Source organism: Drosophila yakuba, chromosome 2R (assembly GCF_016746365.2).
Source record: "Drosophila yakuba strain Tai18E2 chromosome 2R, Prin_Dyak_Tai18E2_2.1, whole genome shotgun sequence".
Lineage (NCBI taxonomy): Eukaryota > Metazoa > Arthropoda > Insecta > Diptera > Drosophilidae > Drosophila > Drosophila yakuba.
In genome coordinates, this window is record NC_052528.2 from 6,940,253 (window position 1) to 6,964,044 (window position 23,792).

The 23,792-nt window shown below is 44.2% G+C and overlaps 10 protein-coding genes across 11 annotated transcripts; 6 read left to right on the top strand and 4 right to left on the bottom strand.

Moving 5' to 3' along the window:
- The first annotated feature begins 158 nt into the window (after positions 1 to 158).
- LOC6529520 (U6 snRNA-associated Sm-like protein LSm7) lies at positions 159 to 794 on the top strand. The gene is made up of 2 exons (XM_002090486.3): positions 159 to 300; positions 360 to 794. Exons 1-2 carry the CDS (start codon positions 286 to 288, stop codon positions 675 to 677), a joined length of 333 nt encoding a protein of 110 aa, XP_002090522.1. The 5' UTR covers positions 159 to 285; the 3' UTR covers positions 678 to 794.
- A 335-nt stretch (positions 795 to 1,129) lies between these two features.
- On the bottom strand, positions 1,130 to 4,618 carry LOC6529521 (chitin deacetylase 1). Its single transcript, XM_039373420.2, has 4 exons — positions 4,295 to 4,618; positions 2,194 to 2,926; positions 1,607 to 2,129; positions 1,130 to 1,548 (listed from the first exon to the last, which is right to left on the bottom strand). The coding sequence occupies exons 1-4, from the start codon at positions 4,488 to 4,490 to the stop codon at positions 1,270 to 1,272; spliced, it is 1,731 nt and encodes a 576-aa protein (XP_039229354.1). The 5' UTR covers positions 4,491 to 4,618; the 3' UTR covers positions 1,130 to 1,269.
- Positions 4,619 to 5,090: 472 nt separating this feature from the next.
- LOC6529522 (structural maintenance of chromosomes protein 4) lies at positions 5,091 to 9,823 on the top strand. Its single transcript, XM_002090488.4, has 5 exons — positions 5,091 to 6,337; positions 6,397 to 7,021; positions 7,095 to 7,408; positions 7,471 to 9,154; positions 9,220 to 9,823. Exons 1-5 carry the CDS (start codon positions 5,202 to 5,204, stop codon positions 9,691 to 9,693), a joined length of 4,233 nt encoding a protein of 1,410 aa, XP_002090524.1. The 5' UTR covers positions 5,091 to 5,201; the 3' UTR covers positions 9,694 to 9,823.
- On the bottom strand, positions 9,804 to 10,911 carry LOC6529523 (cytosolic Fe-S cluster assembly factor NUBP1 homolog). Its single transcript, XM_002090489.4, has one exon. The coding sequence runs from the start codon at positions 10,812 to 10,814 to the stop codon at positions 9,879 to 9,881; it is 936 nt and encodes a 311-aa protein (XP_002090525.1). The 5' UTR covers positions 10,815 to 10,911; the 3' UTR covers positions 9,804 to 9,878.
- Positions 10,912 to 11,283: 372 nt separating this feature from the next.
- Positions 11,284 to 12,194, top strand: LOC6529524 (probable proteasome subunit beta type-2). Its single transcript, XM_002090490.4, has 3 exons — positions 11,284 to 11,471; positions 11,544 to 11,769; positions 11,834 to 12,194. Exons 1-3 carry the CDS (start codon positions 11,381 to 11,383, stop codon positions 12,120 to 12,122), a joined length of 606 nt encoding a protein of 201 aa, XP_002090526.1. The 5' UTR covers positions 11,284 to 11,380; the 3' UTR covers positions 12,123 to 12,194.
- A 175-nt stretch (positions 12,195 to 12,369) lies between these two features.
- On the top strand, positions 12,370 to 12,965 carry LOC6529525 (COX assembly mitochondrial protein homolog). The gene is made up of 2 exons (XM_002090491.4): positions 12,370 to 12,523; positions 12,582 to 12,965. Exons 1-2 carry the CDS (start codon positions 12,472 to 12,474, stop codon positions 12,884 to 12,886), a joined length of 357 nt encoding a protein of 118 aa, XP_002090527.1. The 5' UTR covers positions 12,370 to 12,471; the 3' UTR covers positions 12,887 to 12,965.
- On the bottom strand, positions 12,794 to 13,660 carry LOC6529526 (tRNA-splicing endonuclease subunit Sen2-2). Its single transcript, XM_002090492.4, has 2 exons — positions 13,222 to 13,660; positions 12,794 to 13,166 (listed from the first exon to the last, which is right to left on the bottom strand). The coding sequence occupies exons 1-2, from the start codon at positions 13,658 to 13,660 to the stop codon at positions 12,904 to 12,906; spliced, it is 702 nt and encodes a 233-aa protein (XP_002090528.1). The 3' UTR covers positions 12,794 to 12,903.
- LOC6529527 (zinc finger protein 2 homolog) lies at positions 13,645 to 15,565 on the top strand. Its single transcript, XM_039372779.2, has 2 exons — positions 13,645 to 13,774; positions 13,842 to 15,565. The coding sequence occupies exon 2, from the start codon at positions 13,872 to 13,874 to the stop codon at positions 15,408 to 15,410; it is 1,539 nt and encodes a 512-aa protein (XP_039228713.1). The 5' UTR covers positions 13,645 to 13,774; positions 13,842 to 13,871; the 3' UTR covers positions 15,411 to 15,565.
- Positions 15,566 to 15,858: 293 nt separating this feature from the next.
- LOC6529528 (V-type proton ATPase subunit H) lies at positions 15,859 to 20,599 on the top strand. Of its 2 annotated transcripts, XM_002090494.3 has the most exons (7): positions 15,859 to 16,039; positions 16,185 to 16,663; positions 17,564 to 17,794; positions 18,686 to 18,820; positions 18,885 to 19,447; positions 19,513 to 19,626; positions 19,787 to 20,599. In XM_002090494.3, exons 1-7 carry the CDS (start codon positions 16,003 to 16,005, stop codon positions 19,863 to 19,865), a joined length of 1,638 nt encoding a protein of 545 aa, XP_002090530.1. In that variant the 5' UTR covers positions 15,859 to 16,002; the 3' UTR covers positions 19,866 to 20,599. The 2 variants fall into 2 exon arrangements, with proteins under 2 accessions (XP_002090530.1, XP_015052375.1); XM_015196889.3 differs by lacking the exon at positions 17,564 to 17,794 and having other exon boundaries at positions 15,862 to 16,039.
- A 364-nt stretch (positions 20,600 to 20,963) lies between these two features.
- On the bottom strand, positions 20,964 to 23,708 carry LOC6529529 (cytochrome c-2). The gene is made up of 2 exons (XM_002090495.3): positions 23,597 to 23,708; positions 20,964 to 21,606 (listed from the first exon to the last, which is right to left on the bottom strand). The coding sequence occupies exon 2, from the start codon at positions 21,563 to 21,565 to the stop codon at positions 21,239 to 21,241; it is 327 nt and encodes a 108-aa protein (XP_002090531.1). The 5' UTR covers positions 21,566 to 21,606; positions 23,597 to 23,708; the 3' UTR covers positions 20,964 to 21,238.
- Between the last annotated feature and the right edge of the window lie 84 nt (positions 23,709 to 23,792).

Genomic DNA, 23,792 nt, shown 5'->3' on the forward strand with positions numbered 1-23,792 from the left:
ATTATAATTTTACGCATATAAGAAACAAACAAAAAATCGTGCATAGTTTCCTACATCACAATTATTAAAAAAAACCCATTTTGGAGTAAACGTTGGGATTTTTACAGAAGTTTATTTGATTTTTATCGATAATATTCCGTAGTGTTCCAAAGTGTGTCCGAGAAAAGGTCTTCAGCGCCCTCTGTTGGCTAGTAGCATATTATTTTTGACGTATTTCTGGGGAAGTACGCTTTGGTCACTCTTCACCAGCCGGCACTTACCAAAAAGTAAAAATAAGACAGAATAATGGCAGATAAAAAGGTAAATTAAATAACTTTACTACATTTCGACACCTAATCATCTTAACCGTGGACTGGCAGGTGGGTGGCAACAATGACGGCAAGGAGAAGCGACGAAAGGAGTCCATTCTGGACCTCTCCAAGTACCTGGAGAAACAGATCCGCGTAAAGTTCGCTGGCGGCCGCGAGGCATCCGGAATCCTCAAGGGCTACGATGCGCTGCTAAATCTGGTGCTGGACAACACGGTGGAGTATCTGCGCGATTCGGATGAGCCCTACAAACTGACCGAGGAACAGACCCGCAGCTTGGGACTGGTCGTCTGTCGCGGCACAGCCCTGGTCCTCATTTGTCCACAAGACGGAGTGGAGAGCATCGCCAATCCGTTTATAACTCAATAGTCGGTTGCGTTCCAGGAGCCACTTGTGGCTGGGATGCGTTCCAGGATATAGACTAAGTACAAAGCTCTTTTGGAAATCGGTTTAAATATATTTAGCGGAGACAGACATACGTATAAATAAGTTCTTAAAATCTAATCAGGCCGCAAGAACCACGTTCCCGCGAAAGAGTTTAAGCATCTCCATAATATTCTGAGAGTTCCGATTTTATGTGTATGCACTTTATCCTTGTCAGGTATGTTATCAACGAGTTTGCTTATAATTGGATTTTGAAAACTGAATTGTCTAAGTATACTTAATCCAATTAATAAATATTAATTTTTCTAAAGAACGAAAGCCTAAAATTGCATTAATCTTATTGATTTGTAAAAATCTTTGATAATTTGTTCTTAAAAAATATTTAACTGCACAATATGGACGTGTGTAAGAGTGTTCCGAACTCATCTAACTTGAAAACTAGCCTGTGTATAATGTTGCGCTCTGAATACATTCAAATGAAAAGTTTTTGTAATGAAATTGCTTATGAAACGCTCCAAATATTATGGACATGTGAGGAGCCTTGCGCAGGCTCAGTAGTCTCAAGCGGGCTATCACCTTAGTCCAGGCCGAACTCGTTGCGAATCCAGGGATACTGGGCGGGACAATCCATGCAAGTGTAGAAGAAGCGATCCTCCTGCAGCACGCGACTCCGCACCTTGCACACGTTCGGCGAGTTGCAGACCTGCTCGTGGGGATCCAGATCTTTCGGCTGGCAGTGCCAGGACTCAAATTGGTGCAGTTGATTGCTGGGCGTAGGATGACGCATCCACTGAATCGCCTGCTGATTAGTCACAAAGAACACATCCGGCAGCTTTTGCAGATCGTCGAGGAATTTCTAAATTGTCAAAGGAGAATAAAGATCTAGTATTAAAGCAGTCAAATAAAATAGTCACCAGAAATGCATTCAGGTAGTCGACTTTCTTGAACCAAGTGGAATGGAAATACAGGCCAAACGGTGCCCTGTTGCTGAGATAGTGCCTCTTGAAGTTGTGCGTCAGCATTCTGTAGACATCCTCGCCGCTCAAGTGCGGTGGACAAGAGTCCACCATGCCGCACATATATTCGCCCGCTTCCAGTTGGTTCATCACCAGCTCCCAAATGCCGGGATAGCTCCTGGACGGGCAATTCTGATTCACGCCTGTGCAGCTGTGCGGCATCTTGTAGTCCAAGGTGTAGGGCCAGAGAGGTGGATTCGAGTGCGGTGCAACCATGGATGAATCGTACACGAAGCCAAACTCCTTCATCATTAGGAACTGCCGATTCCAGCCGACGCGCAGAAAGGGTACTCTCATCCCACGGATCTCATCCATTCTAACCGCTGCAAACTTATTGATGATATTCGCCTGGCCAACCATCTCATCAAACCAGTCCTCAATCGTGGCGTTCTTGGACCACCACATCTCTGGGCCGCGGTGCCTATGGGAAATTAATTAAAGTTAAACCCAAATAACAGGCTCAATTTACAGGGTAATCAACTTACGTTACTGAGTGCACTGCGATCTCGTGACCATCGTTCCAAAGCTTCTGCACATACTGATAGTTGGTGAAGGGATGAGAAACATAGAATGTTCCCTTTATGGGACACCCGTTGGGGTTTCTCCTGTTCTGCGTGAACAACACCTTGGAGAACAGCTCCCAATTATCGTGATTGATGGCATCGTCGAAGGTCAGCAGTATCATCTGGGGAACACTCTGCGCTGCAAGGCTGCCAGGTATCTGGGTGCCATCATTCGAGCAGAAACACTGAGGCAACTGACACTTTCGTGGATCACAGGCTCCCGCCGCATTCGGATCGTGCTCCACGTCGCACCACCCTTCGTCGGAGCCGTCGGGACAGTCCACCGATCCATCGCAAAAGTACTCCTGCGGCAGGCAGGTGCCATCGGCACAGCCCAACTGGTATTCATCAGCGCAGTCGGCCATCTCCAGCAGTGGTTTTGGAGCCGGCGTCTCTGCGCTGACATCGCAGTTGTCCACATTCGCCTTGAAGTCACAGATCTGACGCACCACATCGAAGAGCAGTCCCTCGGAGCACTTGAACTCGAACACCTCGCCGTCGAGGCAGAGAAAATACTTGGCGCACTCGCTGTTCGTCCAGATCTTGTGGACCGGCCTGTTGGGGTTGCGGTAGAAGCGTGCATCTTGCATGCAACTGGCTGCGCCGGAGGTCGAGCGACGATGCCGCGTCTGGTTACTGATTATTCCATCATTGTCTGCAAAGCAGGCACACAAAAACTGGGTGTGAGATGTGAGATAGCCGTGTGTAATTAACAAGGAGACTAATTAATGCATTGACCCAAAAACGAAACCGCTCACGTCAACCCAAAATTAGCCAGTTGCTGCAATATTTCTTTTTCAGCTGGATACCAATCACGCACTGGAATGGGAGGCACATAGTTGCCAATAGTGGTCAACTATTATAGAGAAACACGACAAAACCCACGTCGCTACTTCAATTCAATCGAAAAGTTGGACAAGCTTCAAGGAAATATATATGTGTATGCCACTTGCCCACTTAGAAGTGCCCAAAATCCGAGGAGTTGGATTTCGATGACCTTTTTGATTGGCCCGGGGCCTCAATTAACATTATATTAACCACAGTGTGATCTCAGATGATCTTCCTCCGTGTTATTAACGTGATGGAAACAATATTAACACTGTAACTAGTCACGCAGACCAGCTGGCTAGCACTCGACATTACTTTGCTTGCCATTTAAATACATTTTTCAAAATTATATGCCCTAGCCAACTGTGCTATGGTAATGTGTATTGAATATATTAGAAAATATTTCAAGAAATGAGAGTAAACACTATTGAGCACCCTTCAGATACTATGTATAATGTATAGTAAATGGCTACACCTATAACTTTTTCAAGTAAGCCAAAGCACCTCCCAAAGTCACTTGTGTAATGGCTCTTTCTGGAGCCCAAGCAACTCCACCCACTTGGAAATGAGTCCCAGCCATGTGCCACATTGCGGCAGATAGGTTGAAATGCGTTTGCATCATGAATTGGCAGCAATGGCCCGTAGCCGTGCCGCACCAGATCGTAACTCAGGCGGTTGGGCAAGCGACGCGTGTTGGCCAAATGCAAGATGCGATCTCGAGATTCGAGATTCGAGGAATGTGCATATGTGTAGATGTATAGCAGATAGTCCGACTGACTGGCAGTCCGTGTGTGTATCTCCATCTCCACCGCAATCTCCATCTCAATCTCAATCTGCAGCTCTAGCTGAATGTTTAGCTGGGGCAGCTGGGCAGTTGCAGCATTTAGAAAGTAAATTTATCATCTCCGTAGGCCAGAGAGGCCAAGGCAGCGGGTCAGGAAAATTTCAGCAACTGTCATGGGGTTCAATGCACACGCTCTTTTTCGGTGGATCGGGAGGGGACGCGGGCATGGGGACAACCCGACTCGGCCCCACTTGGCTCCCCGTTTTGTGTTATATAACTCCTTCGATTCGATCGACAACTTTCACACCCAATGTGCGCGCGCATGCGCATGCCAAAACTAAATAGATTCGAAATAAAGGCAAGACACGCAGCCGAACCCAATCGAACACCGAACAAAAGTGGAGAAATTACCAATGACCAGGGCGTCCAGCGAAGACGACATAATCATAATCGCTACCACCATCAAGATGGAAAAACTGGGTAAGAGTCGGGCGTTGGAGATTCGCGCTGATAGTGGCCTCAAGCGTCGCTGGGCGGAAGCGACGACCTTGACTGTGAAACTCGTTTGGCAATTTACATTATGTCTATTTTCCCCCGGGCAGAGCATTTTTCAGCCTGCTTTCCACTTTGCCACTGGTGTGTGTCCAATGTTTGCTGCTACGAGCGCTTTTATTTTCCGCGCGATCGGAAAACCGAGGAAAATCGCGAGTGCAAATGGTACCGCACCGAACCAAAGCCGAATTGTGACTAAAGTCGTGCGGATGCAGCCAAAGCATTATATATTTGGGCATTTCTCTTACTTATAGATAGCGGAGAGAAAGCTCTTCACAGAGGCTGTATTGCTTATGTTTGAGAGGCGGAGAGCGCTCCTTTAAAATATGAGTTTGCTAAGTTATTCATCGTGTTTGGTAGTTAAGTAGATGGCTTGGCTGTTACACAATTGATTTAATTCACTATGAAATGTATGTTCAAGATTTCCGAACCCCGTCGATCTAGAAAACTACATATTAATTGTATCACTAGGTGTTCTATGGTGATTTCAATCAACTCAATTAAAAAACAAAAACACTAGCAGTTTAATATCCGTTTTAATTTCATTTGTCCTTAACGCCGACGTAACGGCTTTTAATTTAAATTCAAGCAACAGAACTGCCAACCGGTCTTTCGCACGGAGTCTTTGAAGTATTTTAAGGGTCAATCAAGACGGTCACACTGCGAGTAGCGTCCTATTTCCATTGGCGCCCGAAAACTTAATTTTGTAATTCGAGGATCTTTCCTGGATAATTAAGCGCTGAGAGTTTACTAAGAAGAGCACACGATGCAGAAGTCGCGTCCCAGCAAGGGCACGCCCAAGGCAGTTGGCGGACCCCGGCAGAGCGGCCAGTTCCGGGTACCACAGCTAACTGCCCAGCAACAATTGCGGGCGCAACAACAACAGGAGGAGGAGGACGCCGCCATGGACGCGCTGGATGATGCACTGATATTTGACGACGAGGAGGGCGGCACCCGAATCGGCGACATATACATTCCGCCACCGGTGCCGCCACACTGCTCCATGGAGAGCACCGGACCGCGCCTGATCATCTCGAAAATAGTGAATCGGAATTTCAAGAGCTATGCCGGCGAAGTGGAACTGGGTCCCTTCCACCAGAGCTTCACCGCCATCATTGGACCGAATGGCAGCGGCAAGAGCAACGTTATCGACTCTATGATGTTTGTATTTGGCTGCCGCGCCAATCGCATCCGTTGCAAGCGTGTCTCGACCTTGATCCACTCCTCGTCTAGTTTTCCCAATCTTCGAAGCTGCTCGGTCGCCGTTCACTTTAAGCAGATCGTTGACAAGGGCGACGGCACTTGCGAGGACGTGCCGAACTCTAGCATTGTTATCGAACGCACAGCCATGTCAGACAACTCTTCCTACTACCAGATCAACGACAAGCGGGCCCAGCTCAAGGATGTGGCTAAACTGCTGAAGAAGCACCATGTGGATCTGGAACACAATCGCTTTCTAATCCTGCAGGGGGAAGTGGAGTCCATTGCCATGATGAAGCCGAAAGGGCAGACTGAAAATGAAACTGGGATGTTGGAATACCTGGAGGATATTGTCGGCACCCAGCGCTACATTCGCCCCTTGCAGCAGATTAACCAACGGGTAGACCAACTTACGGACGACCGAACAGAGAAACACAACCGCTGCAAGCTGGCCGAGCGCGAGATGAAAGATCTGGAACAACCGTTCAATGAGGCCGTCGACTATCTGAAGAAGGAGAATGAGCTTGTGCGCACCAAATCCTTTCACATCCAAAAGATCATCAGCATCAAAAAGGGCAAGCTGGAGCAGTACACCCAGGAGCACGAAGCCTGTGTGGAGGAGCTTAAAACCCACGACGAGGGCACAGCTGCCCTGAAACTAGAACGAGCCGAAAAGGAAACTATTATCCGAAAGGAAATTGAGTAAGTACTTAACATTTCCGAAACTGAGATGTTTCATAACTATTTAAACTAAATTTCAGAGCGTACGAAGCTTTAGTGAAAAAGCGCGAACAGATCAAAAAAAGACTTGTGACTGTAGAGAGTGCCTACACTGAGATTCAAAGCACAATGGAGAACACAAATAAGCAGCGCAAGAAGGACAAAGCACAGATAGAAAAGAACGAGAAGGAGCTAGAGGATTTGCACAAGCTGCCGGAGAAAAATCAACGCGAGATCGAGGACTGCAACAATAAGTTGGAGAGCCTGGAAAAGAATAAGGTGACATTGAGTGAGGAGCTGGAAAAGCAGCAGGCCGAGTTAACTAAAACTACTGCACCGCTGACCGAGAAGCGCCTCAAGCTAAGTGACGAACTGGTGGGACTTAAGGAGAAGGTTAATACGGCTAAAGGAGAGCTGCAAGTGTTCGAGTCGCAGCTCAAGATCCTCAAACAGGCGGAGACCACTGAGTCTAGGAAATATGAAACACTGAAAAACTCGTACGAGCAGTCGCAGAAAAGTTTAGAAGAGAAAATAACAAGGGTGGATGAGCTGAAAGAAGGCATTCCACGCGTGAAGACCGAAATAGCCAGCAAGACCGCGGAGGTGGATAAAATGGTGAAAGAGGAGCGCAATTTATCCATGCAGTGCAACAAACTAAGAACAGAGGTAATGTTAATTTATCTACATTCTTTAATGTGTCTTCCTGATCATGTATATTAATAAATAACTTTTCCGATAGATTAATGAAAGGTCTAGCGTCATGCAGGCTCAGCGCTCCAATAACAAGGTCTTAGACTTCCTTATGCGTATGAAGATGGAGGGAAAGATCCCCGGTATTCTCGGGCGCCTGGGAGACTTGGGTGGCATAGATGCCAAGTACGACATCGCTATTTCGACTGCCTGTGGTCGCTTGGACAACATTGTTACGGACAACTATGACACAGCATCGGCGGCCATTGGTGCTCTAAAGGAGTACAACGTGGGCAGAGCCACCTTCATTACCTTGGACAAGATTGAGCATCTGCGTCGTGAGGCCAACTCCAGGATAAATACGTAAGTAACATCAATAGTGACTGAAAATGTTTGGTATTTACAGCATAGACTCACTTTTGCAGGCCAGAAAACGTTCCTAGATTGTACGATCTAGTTAGGGTTGAAGATGACCGCGTAAGAACCGCTTTCTATTTCGCCCTGCGGAACACACTGGTGGGCGACGATCTCGAGCAGGGCACCCGCATCGCCTACGGTAGGGAACGCTACCGAGTTGTGACCTTACGTGGTGAGATGATCGAGATGACGGGCACCATGTCTGGTGGCGGCAATCGTCCAATACGCGGTAAAATGGGCACTCAAGTGCGCACTAAGACGGCTGAATCGGCTGATAGCTCGCAAATGTCTCAAAAGGCTCTAGAAGATATGCAGATTCAGGCGGAAGAGCTACAGGCCCGCGTCAATTACTGCCAGGAACAGCAGGGCAGTCTTGAGCGCGAGATTCAAACCCTGAAGAATGGCTTGCAACGTGACGAAGCGGAATACAAGCGGCTGGCGGTGAGCATTACTTCCCTGGAGCAACAGATGGCCAGCAACCTGAAGCAATGCGAGGCGCAGCGCCAGCGAATGCTCAAGAAAACAACAGACGAAAGCGCCGTTAAGGAACGGGAGGAGCAAATAGAAGCAGCGAAGCAAGAGCTGGAACAAGCTCAATTCGCCGAACAGGCTGTCTCCAGCCAAATCGAAGAAATCCAAAACCAGTACGATACCCTTAGAAACGAAAATGTTAAGCCCATAGAGGCTAAGATCAAGAAGGTAAACAGCCAGATCGAAAAGCTGGCTGCCAATGTGCGGTCGTTGAATGTCGCCTTGGCCACAGCAGATCGAAATATCACGAAAATCACTGGAAATAATAACAATCTCCGCGAGAACATAAATGCTGCAGAAGAAAAATTGAAATCGTTGAATGAAGATCGACAAAAGGCTCACGAAAAGAAAGAGGAGCTGGAAAAGGAAATCGAGGAATCGGAAGCGTCTATTGAGGGCGCCAAATCGCAATCCTCCGATATTAAGAAAGAAATAGATGAAATCACCAAGCAGGAGAACAAAAGAAACATCGAGCGCATTGAAATAGACACTAAGTTACAAGCGGCAGCGGGAAAAATGAACAAGGTGAAGACAGACATTCCCGGTTGGCAAGCTCAACTAGCACCTTTGAAGCTCAACGAGATTCCTGGAGAGGCTGAACCACAAGCGCCACTCAAAGAACTAACCGAAGATGAACTGGAGGCAGAGACTTTGGAAGCCTTGCAATATAAGCAAACTATGCTGGAGGAAGACCTGAAAACGAAGAAACCCAATTTGGGATGCATCAAGGAGTTCAACGAAAAGCGCTTAGTCTATCTCGATCGCGTCCGTGTGCTAGAGGACATCACCTCCAAGCGAAATGAGATGCGCGACAAGTACGAGGAGGTGCGCAAACGTCGGTACAAGGAGTTCATGGATGGCTTTAGCATCATAACGAGAAAGCTAAAGGAAATGTACCAGATGATCACCCTGGGTGGCGATGCAGAGCTGGAGCTGGTTGACTCCATGGATCCGTTCACCGAGGGCGTGAATTTTACGGTGCGACCGCCAAAAAAAAGCTGGAAATACATCTCGAATCTGTCAGGCGGTGAAAAAACTCTTTCGTCACTGGCACTTGTATTTGCCCTTCATTATTACAAGCCCTCTCCGCTGTACTTCATGGATGAAATTGATGCGGCGCTGGATTTTAAGAACGTCTCTATAGTGGGGCACTATATTAAGGTAAATATCCCTTTGCGTTCTAGACTTATTTTCACATTTTAACGCCAATTGTTGTGCCTATTTAGGAACGTACGAAAAACGCGCAGTTCATAATTGTTTCACTTCGTGTTAACATGTTTGAGCTGGCCAACTTCCTGGTGGGCATATACAAGGTCAGCGATTGTACGGACTGCATCACTATGCTAAACTATCCGCCTGCGCTGCCCACTCAGCAGTCAGCGGTGGTCGCTAACAGTCAGTACGTTGGTGGAACCATTGAGGAGGATGACAGTATAGCTGGCGAGGACCAAGGCGATAGTCGGATAGAGGAAAGTCAAGCCCGGCCGTCGGAACAAATAATCCGCTTGATAAATGAGTTGGGAAGGGATACCACATTTGCGCCGCCTTTGGAAAGTACGGGAAGGAACACAATACTCGCGCAAGATATAGAACAGGCCGCCACTGATGTTGCTGCTCAACCGTCATTTGCCACGGAAAGAATAACCACGGACGTGTCCCTAGCCAGCCCGCCATCCTCCCCACCTATGCTAAATGTTTAACGCTAATTTACTAGTATATTGTATAATGTTTTCTTATCCCGTAAACGGGCATGTTGTAAACTGCCTCATAATTTAATTTCTGGTGGAGACTGATGAATGGGTCTTAACAATTTGTATGTTACATAAAACAGTCGTACAGGCATTTTTCTTTATTAAAAAACTGAGTGGGCTCTAACATTACGTTCCTAACTAAAACTAGCCATAATCTTTGAGCAAATCCCTTCCAGTGCCTCAGTGGTGACGTTCTTAAACTCCGTTAAGTCCTCGCCAGAATCACATGCTTTGGATATCTGTTGATCAAGAGGCAGGGAGCCCAACAACGGGATTCCCATTTCGGCGCACATGGCGGCAGCTCCTCCTGTTTTGGCAGGAAAGATTTCGGAGCTATTTCCACAATGGCCGCAACGGAAACTGCTCATATTCTCGATCACGCCCACAATGGGGATATTTTGCTTTTTACAAAAGTTTATCTCCTTGCGCACATCCAGCAAAGACACCTCCTGTGGAGTGGTCACCATCACGGCGCGCAGGGACTCCGGGTTAGTGTCGTCCTTCAGGTAGGAAACAACGGACAGGTGCTCATCGGAAGTTCCAGGTGGTGTGTCCAACAGCAGGAGATCCAGATTTCCCCAGTCCACCTCGCTCAAGAACTGCCTGATCATGCCATTCTTCTTGGGGCCTCGCCAAATAATGGCATCATCCACGGAATCCAGCAGAAATCCGATGGACATCAGGCACACATTGTCTTCGATTCCCACAGGTGACCAGCCGTACCCGGACTGATGGACACTCTCCCCCAAGGCGCCCATCAAACGCGGCTGCGATGGACCGCAAATGTCGATATCAAGGACGCCGAAGTTGCTGTCCGGATTACTCCTGGCCAGATAGCGTGTTAGCAAGCTGGTCACCGTGCTCTTGCCAACGCCCCCTTTTCCGGACAGGATCAGCAGCTTGTTGCTTACATCTTTCATGGATTCGACCACCAAGGCCTTGCCGGGATCTTCAAGTTTCTTGTTGGGATCGCTGCAGACTCCTTGGTTGGGGCAGCCCGCACAGGCGCTTCCCTTGCCCGCCTGCTCGCTCTCCACGCCAGGACAATGTTCTGGAGGAGGTGCCTGCATAGCTCTTAGCTATAATAGTTAAAATTCCGTAAACTAATTGTGAAATTGAAATGATAACAAGGGAACAGTGTGGCCAAGCTAAAACTGAAAACTCAAACAAGTGTTGCTTAACCGAAATTAAAGTAAAAAATAATATTAAACTGATATATTTTATTAATATTTGTATTTTGAAAATAATATTTAAATATATTTAAAGGATACAAAAATGACTTTATTAAAAAGATGATAATTGTAAACAATGTTGAAACCATTTAGATAATAATAACACAGTTTTAGACAAACTTGTAAAATTAGAATGCAACTCAAATTAAGTACAATATAAATTAAAGATAAATCAAATTAAGTATAATATATTTAATAAAATTCCCTGAAAAAAACAACAAATTAAAAATTAATTTTTAAATACATTTAAGCCTATTTTAATAGTATTTTTCCTGCGTTCAAGTATTTTTAGCCGCCTCGCATACGGCCACTCTGCATTTAACTTGCTTGTCATCGCATTCGGCAACTCACAAACAACTTGTAATTTTCGTTGAAAAACCCGAAAGTATAAGTATAATTTTAATATGGAGACTCTACTGGGTATTAAGGGACCCGACTTCGTTATGCTGGCGGCGGACACCACCCACGCTCGCTCCATTATCGTAATGAAAGAGGGTAAGCCAAACGGTGCTCATTTTCTTGGCGGCTACGGTCTCATTTCATGACTCTCGTTGGTTCCCTTTGCAGATCAAAACAAAATCCACAAGGTTTCGGATAATCTGCTTATTTCTACCGTGGGCGAATCGGGCGACACGGAGCAGTTCACCGAGTTTGTTTCGAAGAACATAGCCCTGTACAAGATGCGCAATGGCTACGATTTGAGTCCACATGCGTCGGCGCATTTCACGCGCAAGAATTTGGCCGAATATCTTCGCAGTCGTACGCCCTACCAAGTCTTCATGTTTGTAGCCGGGTAAGGATCTTAATATCAGTCAATCCATTTGCTTTCCGTGCCTTATGTGTTTCTTTCCCCAAAGATACGATCCCAACGAGGGTCCGGAACTCACATTCATCGACTATCTGGCCAATGCACTGCCCGTGAATTACGCCGGTCATGGCTATGGTGCGATCTTTGCGTCCAGCATCTACGATCGCTACTGGCACCCCAACATAACCCAGGCGGAAGCCTACGATGTCTTCAAGAAGTGCATTGCCGAGATCCAGAAGCGCTTGGTCGTCAACCTCAAGAACTTTACTGTTGCCGTGGTGGACAAGGATGGTGTGCGGGACTTAGAGCCAATTAGCGCTGCAAGCCTGGCCGCTTAATTAGGTTTTGATTGAAGCATTAAAAATGCACAGTTTTGTAATAAAATGCGTCTGGATTTTTGGCTAATTTAATACATAAAGGTGGTTTGCAGATCAGTTTAGTCCATTACTTTTGGTTTTGCCATTATTTCGGTAAAGTTAATGGTAAGGATAACCATTCAATAATATCCATGTTATTAGACCAATCGTATTATGGAGTAAAAATGAATTTATTTTAAAAACTTATTTAAATAGATGAATCTAGTTTTAGTATGTTCGTGGTATTTCTATATCCATAGTATTTTCCAAAGCGCTAGTAGCAGTCACACTAAAAGTTGTTACACAAAATAAATAGTATTTTTAACACAATATGAGCTTGGAACAACAACCAGCCGTGGATCCCCACAATCCCCATGGACTTGGTGAGCCTTTTAAGTAACCCTACCTAATCAGCACACTAACTGACACTCCCCTTTCCAGGTGATCCAAATGATACCAGGTTGCGCAAGGTGGAGCGCGAAGTGCTGATACCCAAGATAATGCGGGATCGTGCCAAGTCGGAGTTCTGCTCGAAGGAAGTGGCCGACTTCCAGGAGTGTTGCAAGGCCAGCAGTATACTGATGGTGGCCACCTGCCGGAAGCAAAACTCAGCCCTCAAGGAATGCCTCACCCAGTGGTATCAAAACGAAGCCTTCAAGGAGGAATGCAAGCAGATATATTTACAGGAGCGAGCCGACTATCGAAGCACTGGTATACCCAAGAAGCACCGGTTGGAGAAGTTGTAGAATCCTTGAGTAGTTCCTTATTGTTGTTTGCTTTGTACAAAAGTTAAGTAATTAAAACGCCTCACAATTGTCTCCGTTACTGAAGCTTCCTGCAAGTCCCTTGGACAGCTTATATCCTTAGGTGCTTGGACAGTCAGGAGCAGCACATCCTTATCGGATGTTTCTGCCACACGTTGAACACCTTTCAAGTTCTTTGATTGATAGTGGTCCGAATCACCAGGCTTCTGCACAATGACCAAAAAACTGGCATGGTACAAGCGTGGACTTTGCTTGTAGATAACTGAAAGAGGAAAATTATTAGATATATTTCTAAGGTCTGCAGCTAAAAAACTCACGAAAATCACCGCCAAACTTAATACCACTCTTGATAACCCAATTCTTGGACTTCAAATACACATAGCTGGCCAAGTTCTCAAGGAATTTATCATTCTGCTCTTCGGCGACCTCCACAAACCTGTGGAAGTCCATGAAGCAGCCGGCTGAGTTCGTTATGTCTAGAACATTCAAATAATGGGCCAGGAAGCAGGACTCTTCCATTCCCAGGAGTAGCGTTTCGTCCTCGTCTCCACTTTCCGGTGCTCCGCGAGATTTGCTTCCCTTTCCAAAACAACCATTGTCGTACAGGGATTTAGCCTGTTCGGGATCAACTATTTCCACGGAGAGTCCAGTAAATCTTCCCTTGTAACGTTCTCCATCCTGGCAACTTGGCAGAGGCGTGGAGTTCACATTTTTATTAGAGCAGCGCTTTCTTTTGCAAGCAAACGTAAACTGCATTCTAAGTGATGGAAAAGTTAACATGCCATCAAAAATACCAAAAATATTGTAATAGCATGCAAATCATTTTAGGGATGGTTAGTATGACTGCCTTATGGTTACACTGGATTGATGGTAAGAAGACATTGGAATTGAGAAATAAATAACACAGCCCTGATCTAAGTTGCATTTATTTATGAAGGCCTCTGGTATTAACCATTGATTTAGAAAAATGGAGAAGGATGCGGTATGCCGGGTTTGCCTGCAGCAGGAAGGAGACATGATCAACATATTCGATGGTGCACAGGACCCGGGGATTTCCATTGCGGATATGATTACCCGGTGGTCTGGCTACCAAGTAAAGAAAGGAGACTCTCTTCCGGAAACGATCTGTCCGACTTGCTTGGAAGACGCTCGGGTGACATTTGGATTCATTCAAGGGTTTGAAGAGGAAGGGATCTATAAAGTGGTCAAGTGCGAGAAATCGCGAATAGGAAAACAGCTGGAGGACACCAAAGAAGTAGAAGTACCTTTGATAGCCCAAAAATACCTGGTAAAACACGAGCCTGTGGACGATGAGCTATTCCTGGAAACGGGCGGCAATGCATCAAACGATCCATTCGAGAAAGGCATCTGCAAGATAGAAGTTGATGATGTTAACCAATCTAGACTCCCCAGCTCCATTTCATTGGATCTAGATACATCTCCTATTGTTCCAGACTTACCTTCTCGCGGAAGGCGACGCTACAAGTGTTCCATGTGCACAAAATCATTCGCGGAACCCTCGCAGTTTAGTCAACACATTCTAACTCATTCGGGAGATGATGCCGATAGTCAGGAATCGAAGTTTTCTGGCTCAGATTTTAGTAACTCTGAAGAGGACAATTACGAAGAGGATGACTATAACCCTCCATCTGAATCGGACATGCCTGCCCAAAAGCATCAGGATAAACGGTGCCAAAAAAGTAACCCATCCAGAACGCTTTTGAAGCGTACATTGAATCAAGCTAATATGAAGCCGAAATCTGATTTGCATGCAGCACAGCCATATCGCACTACCTACATGCCTTACAAATGTAACTATTGCCCGAAATTTCTGAAGGACAAGGACTCCTACAGATTACATCTTCGATCCCATGAGAAACGATACAAGTGTTCCCAATGTCCAAAGACTTTTGCAAATTCAAATCAGCATAAGAAACATATTTTGAGCCACTCAAAGGATTCATCCGATAGACCTAAGTGCCCACGATCAGATGTCCCAGCCCGGGCTTTCAAATGCCCCAAGTGTCCCAAGACGTTTCCGTTTTCCTCCAGTTGCAGTCGTCATCTACTAAGTCACGCACAGACTCGTCCGTACCAGTGTCCGGAGTGCCCTAACTCGTATGCCCGTCCCTATGCCCTGCGTGCCCACGTTTTATCCCACTCCGAGGAGCGATCTCACAAGTGTGAGCAGTGTTCTAAGTCCTTTCGGCATAAACATCATCTCAATGAGCACAAGCTGACCCACAGCGACAAAAAGCTGCATACGTGTAGCCAATGCGAGAAGTCCTTTACGTATGCTTCGGGTCTAAGTCGACACATCCTGTTGCACAATGGGGAGAAACCTCACAAGTGCGAGTTTTGTTCAAAGCCTTTTTCACGCGCTTCTGATTTGAAAATTCACACCCGCATCCACACGGGGGAAAAACCGTATAGGTGCGCCCACTGCAAGAAATATTTTTCGGTTCTAACGAATATGGCTAGACACCAAAGGAAATGCCATTCTTGACTCCTATTTTTGGGATTCCTAACTTTGGCTTAAAAGAAAATAAAACTGTTGGTTTTTGTAAGGCACTCAGTATGGGCTTTTTATTTGATAGAAGTTAAACACGAAAACCTCGTTAAATTTTCAAGGTTTGTTATATTTATGTGTTGAAGTGGTAACAATGAGCCAAAATAGGTAAAAACTAACTCATTCGAGTTACAGATTTTTTACAGATGCGTGCTTTTAATAAGGAAATATAATAAATTTAAAACGTTCGAGCATCACGGAATTATAAATTATTTTTAACTAATAAGTTAACAACCAAATCCATATTTTTTTATTAAGCTCAGAAATGTTTTCAAAATTTTAAATACCTCAATAAAGAAAACGTGTTGGCAGCTCCAAGCTATCGATAGCATTTCGCTCTGCTCGACCTATCGATTTCCATTTATCGAATATTCGATTAAAGGCTGCAGAAAAGTCACAAGACCAGTCAGCTGAATTTCGGTGCTGTGTCGCAGTAGTGTGAAAAACACTCGGTTATATTTGATAGATTTTCATAAATTCTGTGCTTGAATTTGTGTGTGCCGAGCGTCGTCGCAAGAAAGCCCTCAAAATGACTACCGCCTTGTATTTGCCCGAGGAAAACATTGGTGAGTTTTTCCTCTCTCCCCATCTCTCACACGACCTTTGCGAAAAATCGAAGTGCGAGTGTGTGGGTGTGTGGGGTGGTTGGCTGTCCAGCGCAGCACCCCGTGTGTAACTCACCTATTAACCTGGTTAACTGCTTACCACCAGATATGATTGCTGCCACCTCGGTGCTGCAGCAGCAGGCGGCAGACATCCGCACCAGGACGATCAACTGGGCATCCTACATGCAGTCGCAGATGATCAGCGAGGAGGACTACAAGGCAATCAGCGCATTGGACAAGTCACGTGCCAGCTACTTGGCCCAGAACTCCAGCCAGGTGGTCAAGACGCTGCTTAATCTGGTTTCGCATCTGTCAAAGGACTCCACCATCCAATACATCCTTGTGCTGCTCGACGATCTGCTGCAGGAGGATCGCTCCCGCGTGGATCTGTTTCACGAGACAGCCGGCAAGCTGAAGCAGTGCATCTGGGGTCCGTTCCTGAACCTTCTGAACCGTCAGGATGGCTTTATTGTCAACATGTCGTCGCGCATCTTGGCCAAGTTCGCCTGCTGGGGCCATGAGACCATGCCCAAGTCCGACCTGAACTTCTATCTGCAGTTCCTGAAGGATCAGCTGGCCACCAATGTGAGTCTGATTGTGTGTGGTACTGGGTGAACCTTTTCGATAGCATGTTTATGTAGCCTGTTATCTGTTTATGAAGCTAGGGAAGCATGTAAGGTTTGAACCAGTATACGTAGTTTTCTAAGCAAAGCTTGCACTGAATATAAATCCCAAAATTTTTAGTCATTCTTTTGTATATAGTCAAACAAATTTAGATTTACATCAGATTTTGTAAATGATACATTGGTTCCCCAGGCAGGCACTTAGCTTTCAGCATGCTATAAATAACTTAAGGAATTGGTTATGCTTCAACAATCCCTTTGAAAAAACTTCAACGTTTAAAGTTTCAGAAACCCTTCTAAAAAAATTTACACTAATCCGTTATCGATTTGCTTGTTAAAACAAATGGCAGTGACCATAATTAACCACTTAAATTTAGAGCTAACAAACCAAATAATCTGCATTATGCATGTCTTGCCGATACTGAATACTGAATTTTATTTTAATCCAACTAAACCGAAAACCAAACAAAACTGACCTCGTCCTGGTGAAATACTAGTGAAATCTCTGCGAACGGGTTGACAAAGCAATGAGTTTGTTAATACATTCTACCATACATCAGCACTCAGAATCTAGTCACACCATATCCAAACCTTATATTATCTTCGATTTATAATTCGCCACCTCACTTCTACCGATCATCACGTGCAATCGTTGTCATGTGTCTATTAAGCACCAGAATATAAGTTTGTTTTTACCTTGTGTTCTTGTCCATCTATGGTTTTTATTTGTTCCGCTACACTCTCGAACCCTGTGAACATTTTTATTTATATGCAATTTACCGTCTATGAATTGATTGAATCGATGTCTGTGGACGAACCAACCCCACAACCAACGACCCTCGACCTCTGATCCCACCCGTAGGGTTTAGCATATCTGCAAGAGATGGCCCAGCTGGCCAAGCGGACACAAACGATCCTTGTGCACACGCATGGACTGCATGGCAAAGACAAAGACCACCATGGCCACCAGTACAGTCCCACACTGGCCCAGCTGCAGCAGCAGCACGAGCTGGCCGAGAGGGCCAACGAGAGCTATCGCGAGGTGGGCGTTGGCAGTGATTCCCAGCAGCAGGATGGCAAATGTGTGATACCGGTATTCCAAACAACTAAACCCAAAACCAAACTCTCAGCAATCCACTCGCCGAAACAATCCAAAACATCCACTTACCCACCCACCAAAAACCGCACAAAAACACGAATAAACTATAACAAATTTTTGCTCACTCTAAGGAACACAGTCGATAGGCTCAGTCAAACTTTACAGTTTCAATTTGAAAAGTAATATATTTGTTTTGGTGATTAATAGAACAACTATTATTCATAGAATATAAAAAAAGCTGTTCGGGAATTTTCATATAAAATATATTCGTAATATTTCTTTTGATCAATAAACCATTTCTTTTGGCAGAATTCGAACATATGTAAGAAATAGAAACTATATGATTTCGAAGCCTTTGACTTACTTAAGACCTCTTCAACGTGTACTTTATTATTCTTACCTCTTCGACTGAGATCCGTGTGTTTGTGTGGTAATTCTTAGTCTATTTCGTAACTGTTTACTAACCCAACTAATAGCGCGTGAGAAGACAGCGAGGAAATCCAGCGCGAAGGCTCTAGCTACCAGTGTTGTCAAGCAGTGTATGAATCAGTGCATATCAGTGTGGTGTAACGGTAATTCGAGGCCCAGGTGATGGTTCAAACTACACGTAAATCAACCAAAATTACACACAGATATACCAATGGCATAAGGTGAACTGTTCGTACCCCCATTGATGATGTTGCATTACCAACTCTATCTCTCTTAAATGTTGTTCACTCTCTTTTACACTTTATTTCGTATATTGTACGTAGCTTTAGTAATTATCGTTGTCGTAGCTAGCGAAAAATAGATTTCAGCAGATATCGTCATAACTAACAATCCTAACTAATCAAACTATAATTGAATCCGAGGGTAAAACTAATGGCACCCGTTTAACATTAACAGAACAACGAATACATCCAGTCGGTGGCCCGGTGCCTGCAGATGATGCTCCGCGTGGATGAGTATCGATTTGCCTTTGTCGGAGTCGACGGAATCAGCACTCTGATCCGTATCCTGTCCACTCGTGTCAACTTCCAGGTGAGTTTGAAATTGAAATGCGTAAATTGTTTGGTACAATTTAAATTCGATTTCTTATTCATAGGTGCAATACCAGTTGATCTTCTGCCTGTGGGTGCTGACCTTCAATCCCCTGCTGGCCGCCAAGATGAACAAGTTCAGCGTGATCCCCATCCTGGCTGACATCCTCAGCGATTGTGCCAAGGAGAAGGTGACTCGCATTATCCTCGCGGTCTTCCGCAATCTGATCGAGAAGCCGGAGGATTCATCGGTGGCCAAGGACCATTGCATCGCCATGGTCCAGTGCAAGGTGCTGAAGCAGCTATCCATCCTGGAGCAGCGTCGCTTCGACGACGAGGACATTACATCCGACGTAGAGTACCTGAGCGAGAAGCTCCAGAACTCGGTGCAGGACCTGAGCTCCTTCGATGAGTACGCCACAGAGGTGCGAAGCGGTCGCTTGGAATGGTCGCCTGTCCACAAGTCGGCCAAGTTCTGGCGCGAGAATGCCCAGCGCCTGAACGAGAAGAACTACGAGCTGCTGCGTATCCTCGTCCACCTGCTGGAAACCTCGAATGATGGCATCATCCTTTCCGTCGCCTGCTTCGACATCGGAGAGTATGTGCGTCACTATCTACGCGGCAAGCAGTAAGTATAATATAGATTTAAAGTCATGTTACATAATATCATATTCATAAATCTTATTTCCCTAGCGTCCTGGAACAACTGGGAGGCAAGCAGATCGTAATGCAGCATCTTGGCCACAAGGACCCCAATGTGCGATACGAAGCCCTGCTGGCCGTGCAAAAGCTGATGGTACACAACTGGTTAGTATGGACTTTCAATGCCTATCCTCTCATGCGTTCCCCTCATCCACATTCAGGTCCAGTGATCCTCATATCATTTGTATTCAATCCATGACCAAGATTATCATCAAAATTCTCTTTGTACTCAATATGCGTTTGTTTCTCTCTTTGTTTTCATCAGGGAATACCTGGGCAAGGAGCTGGAGAAGCAAAACGAATTCCAGAAACATGGTGACGCCCCTATCTCTGGCAAGGCCTAGATGGTCCAATCAACAAGTCATCCATGCACAGGCACAGAACTAATATTCTAGCCAGGCCGCCAGCCTGAGACCTTTACTAACAATAAGAGTCGTAGGGGGATCTATATATCCAGCCAGATCCTTTGCTTCTCCATCACACTTACAATGATGTTTGTTCTTGCTATCTTTAAGCGCATGTTTGTTCCCCCGTTTAAACTAAGTTTTTGTTAGCCCATACCATACTCCCTCAGTTCTTCGAAAGTATTGAGAGAACAATTTGATTTTTTGTTGGCATTCCAAAAAGCAATTCACTGTAATGGCAGAGCAAATACAAGCAGCTATTCTCTACAAATTGTTCCATTCAATTCGATTGTTTATATATTTTGTTGTTATTATTATTTGTGTTCTTAGTTTTATGAGTGCGCCGCTGTACAGAGTTTTTCTAACCCAGATAATATGCCCTTTTACGATTAAAATCGCATCTGCGCACCCACATCTAAGCAAAAAACGGAACTAAAGAAAACAAAAAATATATTGTATAAACCTATCAAGTATTTCTTTCATTAAAAAATAAATCAAATAAGCATAATTGAAAAAAAATATGTATTGCATAATAAAGTTGTTATTAAAGTGTATGATAAAATCTTGGGAGTGTAAAAGAAAATATACATAAATTAGCCACAATTATTTAAAATACCAGTGTATGCTTGTATAACGATTGGCAATAAAGATTGTGAAAAGAGTGTAAGAGAGTACTTCGGCGCTTACAGTTTTTTACTCTCTTTATGCAATTTTTTTATTCTAAAATTTGCGGCAGCCCAGGATGATTTGTAGTCATCTTTGGTGCAATTCAGTTGAGAGGGACCCATATAAATTAGCCCAAAAAATTTAAGTTAAAAGAAAATAGAGAATGCTATAGTAAGAACGAAATTGGCATGACAATTAAAAATGTCTTTTAATTACAATTTCTATTTATATTATTTTAAATTAATTTTCCACGCATTCATATGCGTGCGATTTTGTCCGATTTTGATTATGTCAAAACAAACTAGTTTACACTGAAGAAGATAAACAAACATGCCCCAAAGAACCACCAAAAAATAAATTCCTCCTTTTAAGTATAATTTGTAGTTCATTTTTTTATTATTTAACTTTTTCTTGTGGATGTCACAATTCTCATCGGGTTTAAATTAAATATTCCACTTCGTATTTAAATTAAATAATAAATTGTCCTATTTAAACTTTATAATTAACATAATTGTAGTCCTTTAGGTCTGTACTTTGTTGATTTGTAGTTGTTGCTGCTGCTGCGGTTGCTTGCCGGACTGTGACTGAACACAATAATACAGTTTGACATCCTGCAGTGGTTGTGGGTGAGTTGATGGACAGCACCATTACTTGGTAGCCGACTTCAGGTAGGCGATCAGATCGCCGCGCTCGTTGGGCTTCTTCAGGCCGGCGAAGATCATCTTAGTGCCGGGGATGTACTTCTTGGGGTTCTCCAGGTACTCGAACAGGGTGTCCTCGTTCCAGGTGATGCCCTTGGCCTTGTTGGCGTCCGTGTACGCGAATCCGGCCGCCTGTCCGGTCTTGCGACCGATCAGACCATGCAGATTGGGTCCAACCTTGTGCTTGCCACCAGCCTCAACGGTGTGGCACTGGGCGCAGCGCTGCACGAACAGCTTCTTGCCCTTCTCAACATCGCCAGCAGGAACGCCCATTATGGATTATGTGGTTAATTAATGTGTTAACACGGACTCGACTGTAAAAATAAATGTTGTTTTCAATTAATTAGTTTGTTGATAGAAGTGAAAACAATAGATCTGCCATCTTTAAGAAAATATAAACTTTGAACTTGACCTTGATTTGGCACGAACTAATCATTAATTACAATACCATATGCAACACTTTCTGATCTACTTATTAAATCAGATAACCTTGATCGACTGGAAAAATAGTTTAACGATACATAGTTTTTTGTGGAACGCGTGATTTAATATTTAACTTAAAGATTTCTGATCATGGCATTCAATCAAGATGATTTTCCCACGTTTCTTATGTTATATTATCTATGATTTTATCTTGTTAAAAATATTTTAAGAATTTGTATGCTTTGGAAGTAATGGGTTAAAGTAGGTAGTTAAAACAGTTTTTTTTTTGTGTATAGGCCGCGAAATAATATTTGTCCCATCGCCCTGTTATGTAAACAAATGATATGCTCACTGCGGAAACGGAATTATTAAAACTGCTCATGCTAAGTGCATTAGTCGGCTGTTGTTTCTGATAAGGCCCCAATTTTATTATCTAACGTAGTCTGCACTTAGTCTTCTCTTGCCGCCATCCCCTTTTAACCCACATACTTTGCTCTCACTAACACGCGCGTCGAGGGCAACGCAACACACTTTGAAAAAGCTTCAGACGCTGGTCACATGTTGCCCCCACTCAATCTCTCTTTCTCACACTCTGCTCTCTCACTCGCGTATATTTGCCAGTCGCCGATTAATTGCGTCAGAACTGCTCAGCAACAGGCGGAATACTTCCAGGAAGCACCATACGAAAAAACGTTAGTTATTTACGTAACAATGTATGCTTTTATTCCAGGGTCTGTGTTATGGCCATCCTGCTAATTGCCGGATTATAGATTGCATGCAGCAATTTGAACTTGAGAGTGCAAAGTACCGTTGCGGTGATTAATTCACATCAAGCATATAGACTGAGAGAAATTATATTAGCTGAATCACTTTCCAACTCAAAATAAAATATTAATCCAACGTTAAATAGATTTGTCTATGGAAACCAAACTATTATTTGTACACTACATTTAAATTTACCAATATATATGGATTTTACTTAAATATTACATATGAACATGTAATAATGTAATAATGTTGTTCGATCCTTCATTTCTCTCTGTGTAGAATAACATGCACTTTGACGGTGAGTGGTGGCATCCATCAACAATGTCAACATCCGATTTGGCCTTGATGAGAATTTTTCACCTAAATCGCGTGCGTGCGTGTGCGTGAGAGGAAGGGAAAGTGCAATTGGAAAATTGGAAGCAGGCCAAAGGCAGCTGTGTTCTTTTTCCCTTGTGTGGGTGAGCAAGGTGGCGAGAACAAAGAGATGACCAAAAATTGGGACAACATTCAAGTTTCCTGAGAAAAGCGAATGTTACATAAGCAGCCTTTTTGCAGAGGTGAAATCTCTTCCTTTTTAGCCAAATAAAAAAACTGCACATCGCAGAAAGAAAAACCTGCTTAGCAACCACGTGGCGCGCTTAAAGCCACAAAGCTGAAGCGTAGGAAAACAGAAAAGATTCCAAGAATTAATTTTTTTTGCCACACTGGACGAGCGAGACAGCTGATGATCGGGTTCGCCATTCTCTTTGCTCATGTAATCAACTCTCTCCGGGGCTTTTTTCAATGGCAATGTGACTTTGGGATGCTATTTTTACTATTTATTATTCACTGCTAATATTTTCTAATGGAAAACTCGGCAAACAAACTAATAAACATCTAGTGAAAAATCACACGTATACACACACGCAAGGACACGTTTATGTAACCTGAATCATCCCCAAAAATATATGTTTAATTTGCATGCGAATAGTTTTCACACGGAAGCGACGGAATATTACGCAAATGGCACGGAAGTGTTTCTGATTATTATCAGACTCGGAGCTTTATAATCAATAACTATTCAAGGTAATATTTACGTCACTTGAATATACGAAAATTGCACCCACTACTTACATTGAACACAAACGTCGAGCGTCGCCGATTTTTCACGAATGAGGAGCGCGCGTTATGTCGATAGGTAATTAGTGTGACCAGAGTGACCGGATAGCAAAAATTAAAAAATGTCGGACCTTTTTGTGATCGTTATTATCTACCACAGGGCGTATAAGTAATTCTTTTCAACACTTTTTACGGGACAATTTAATAATCT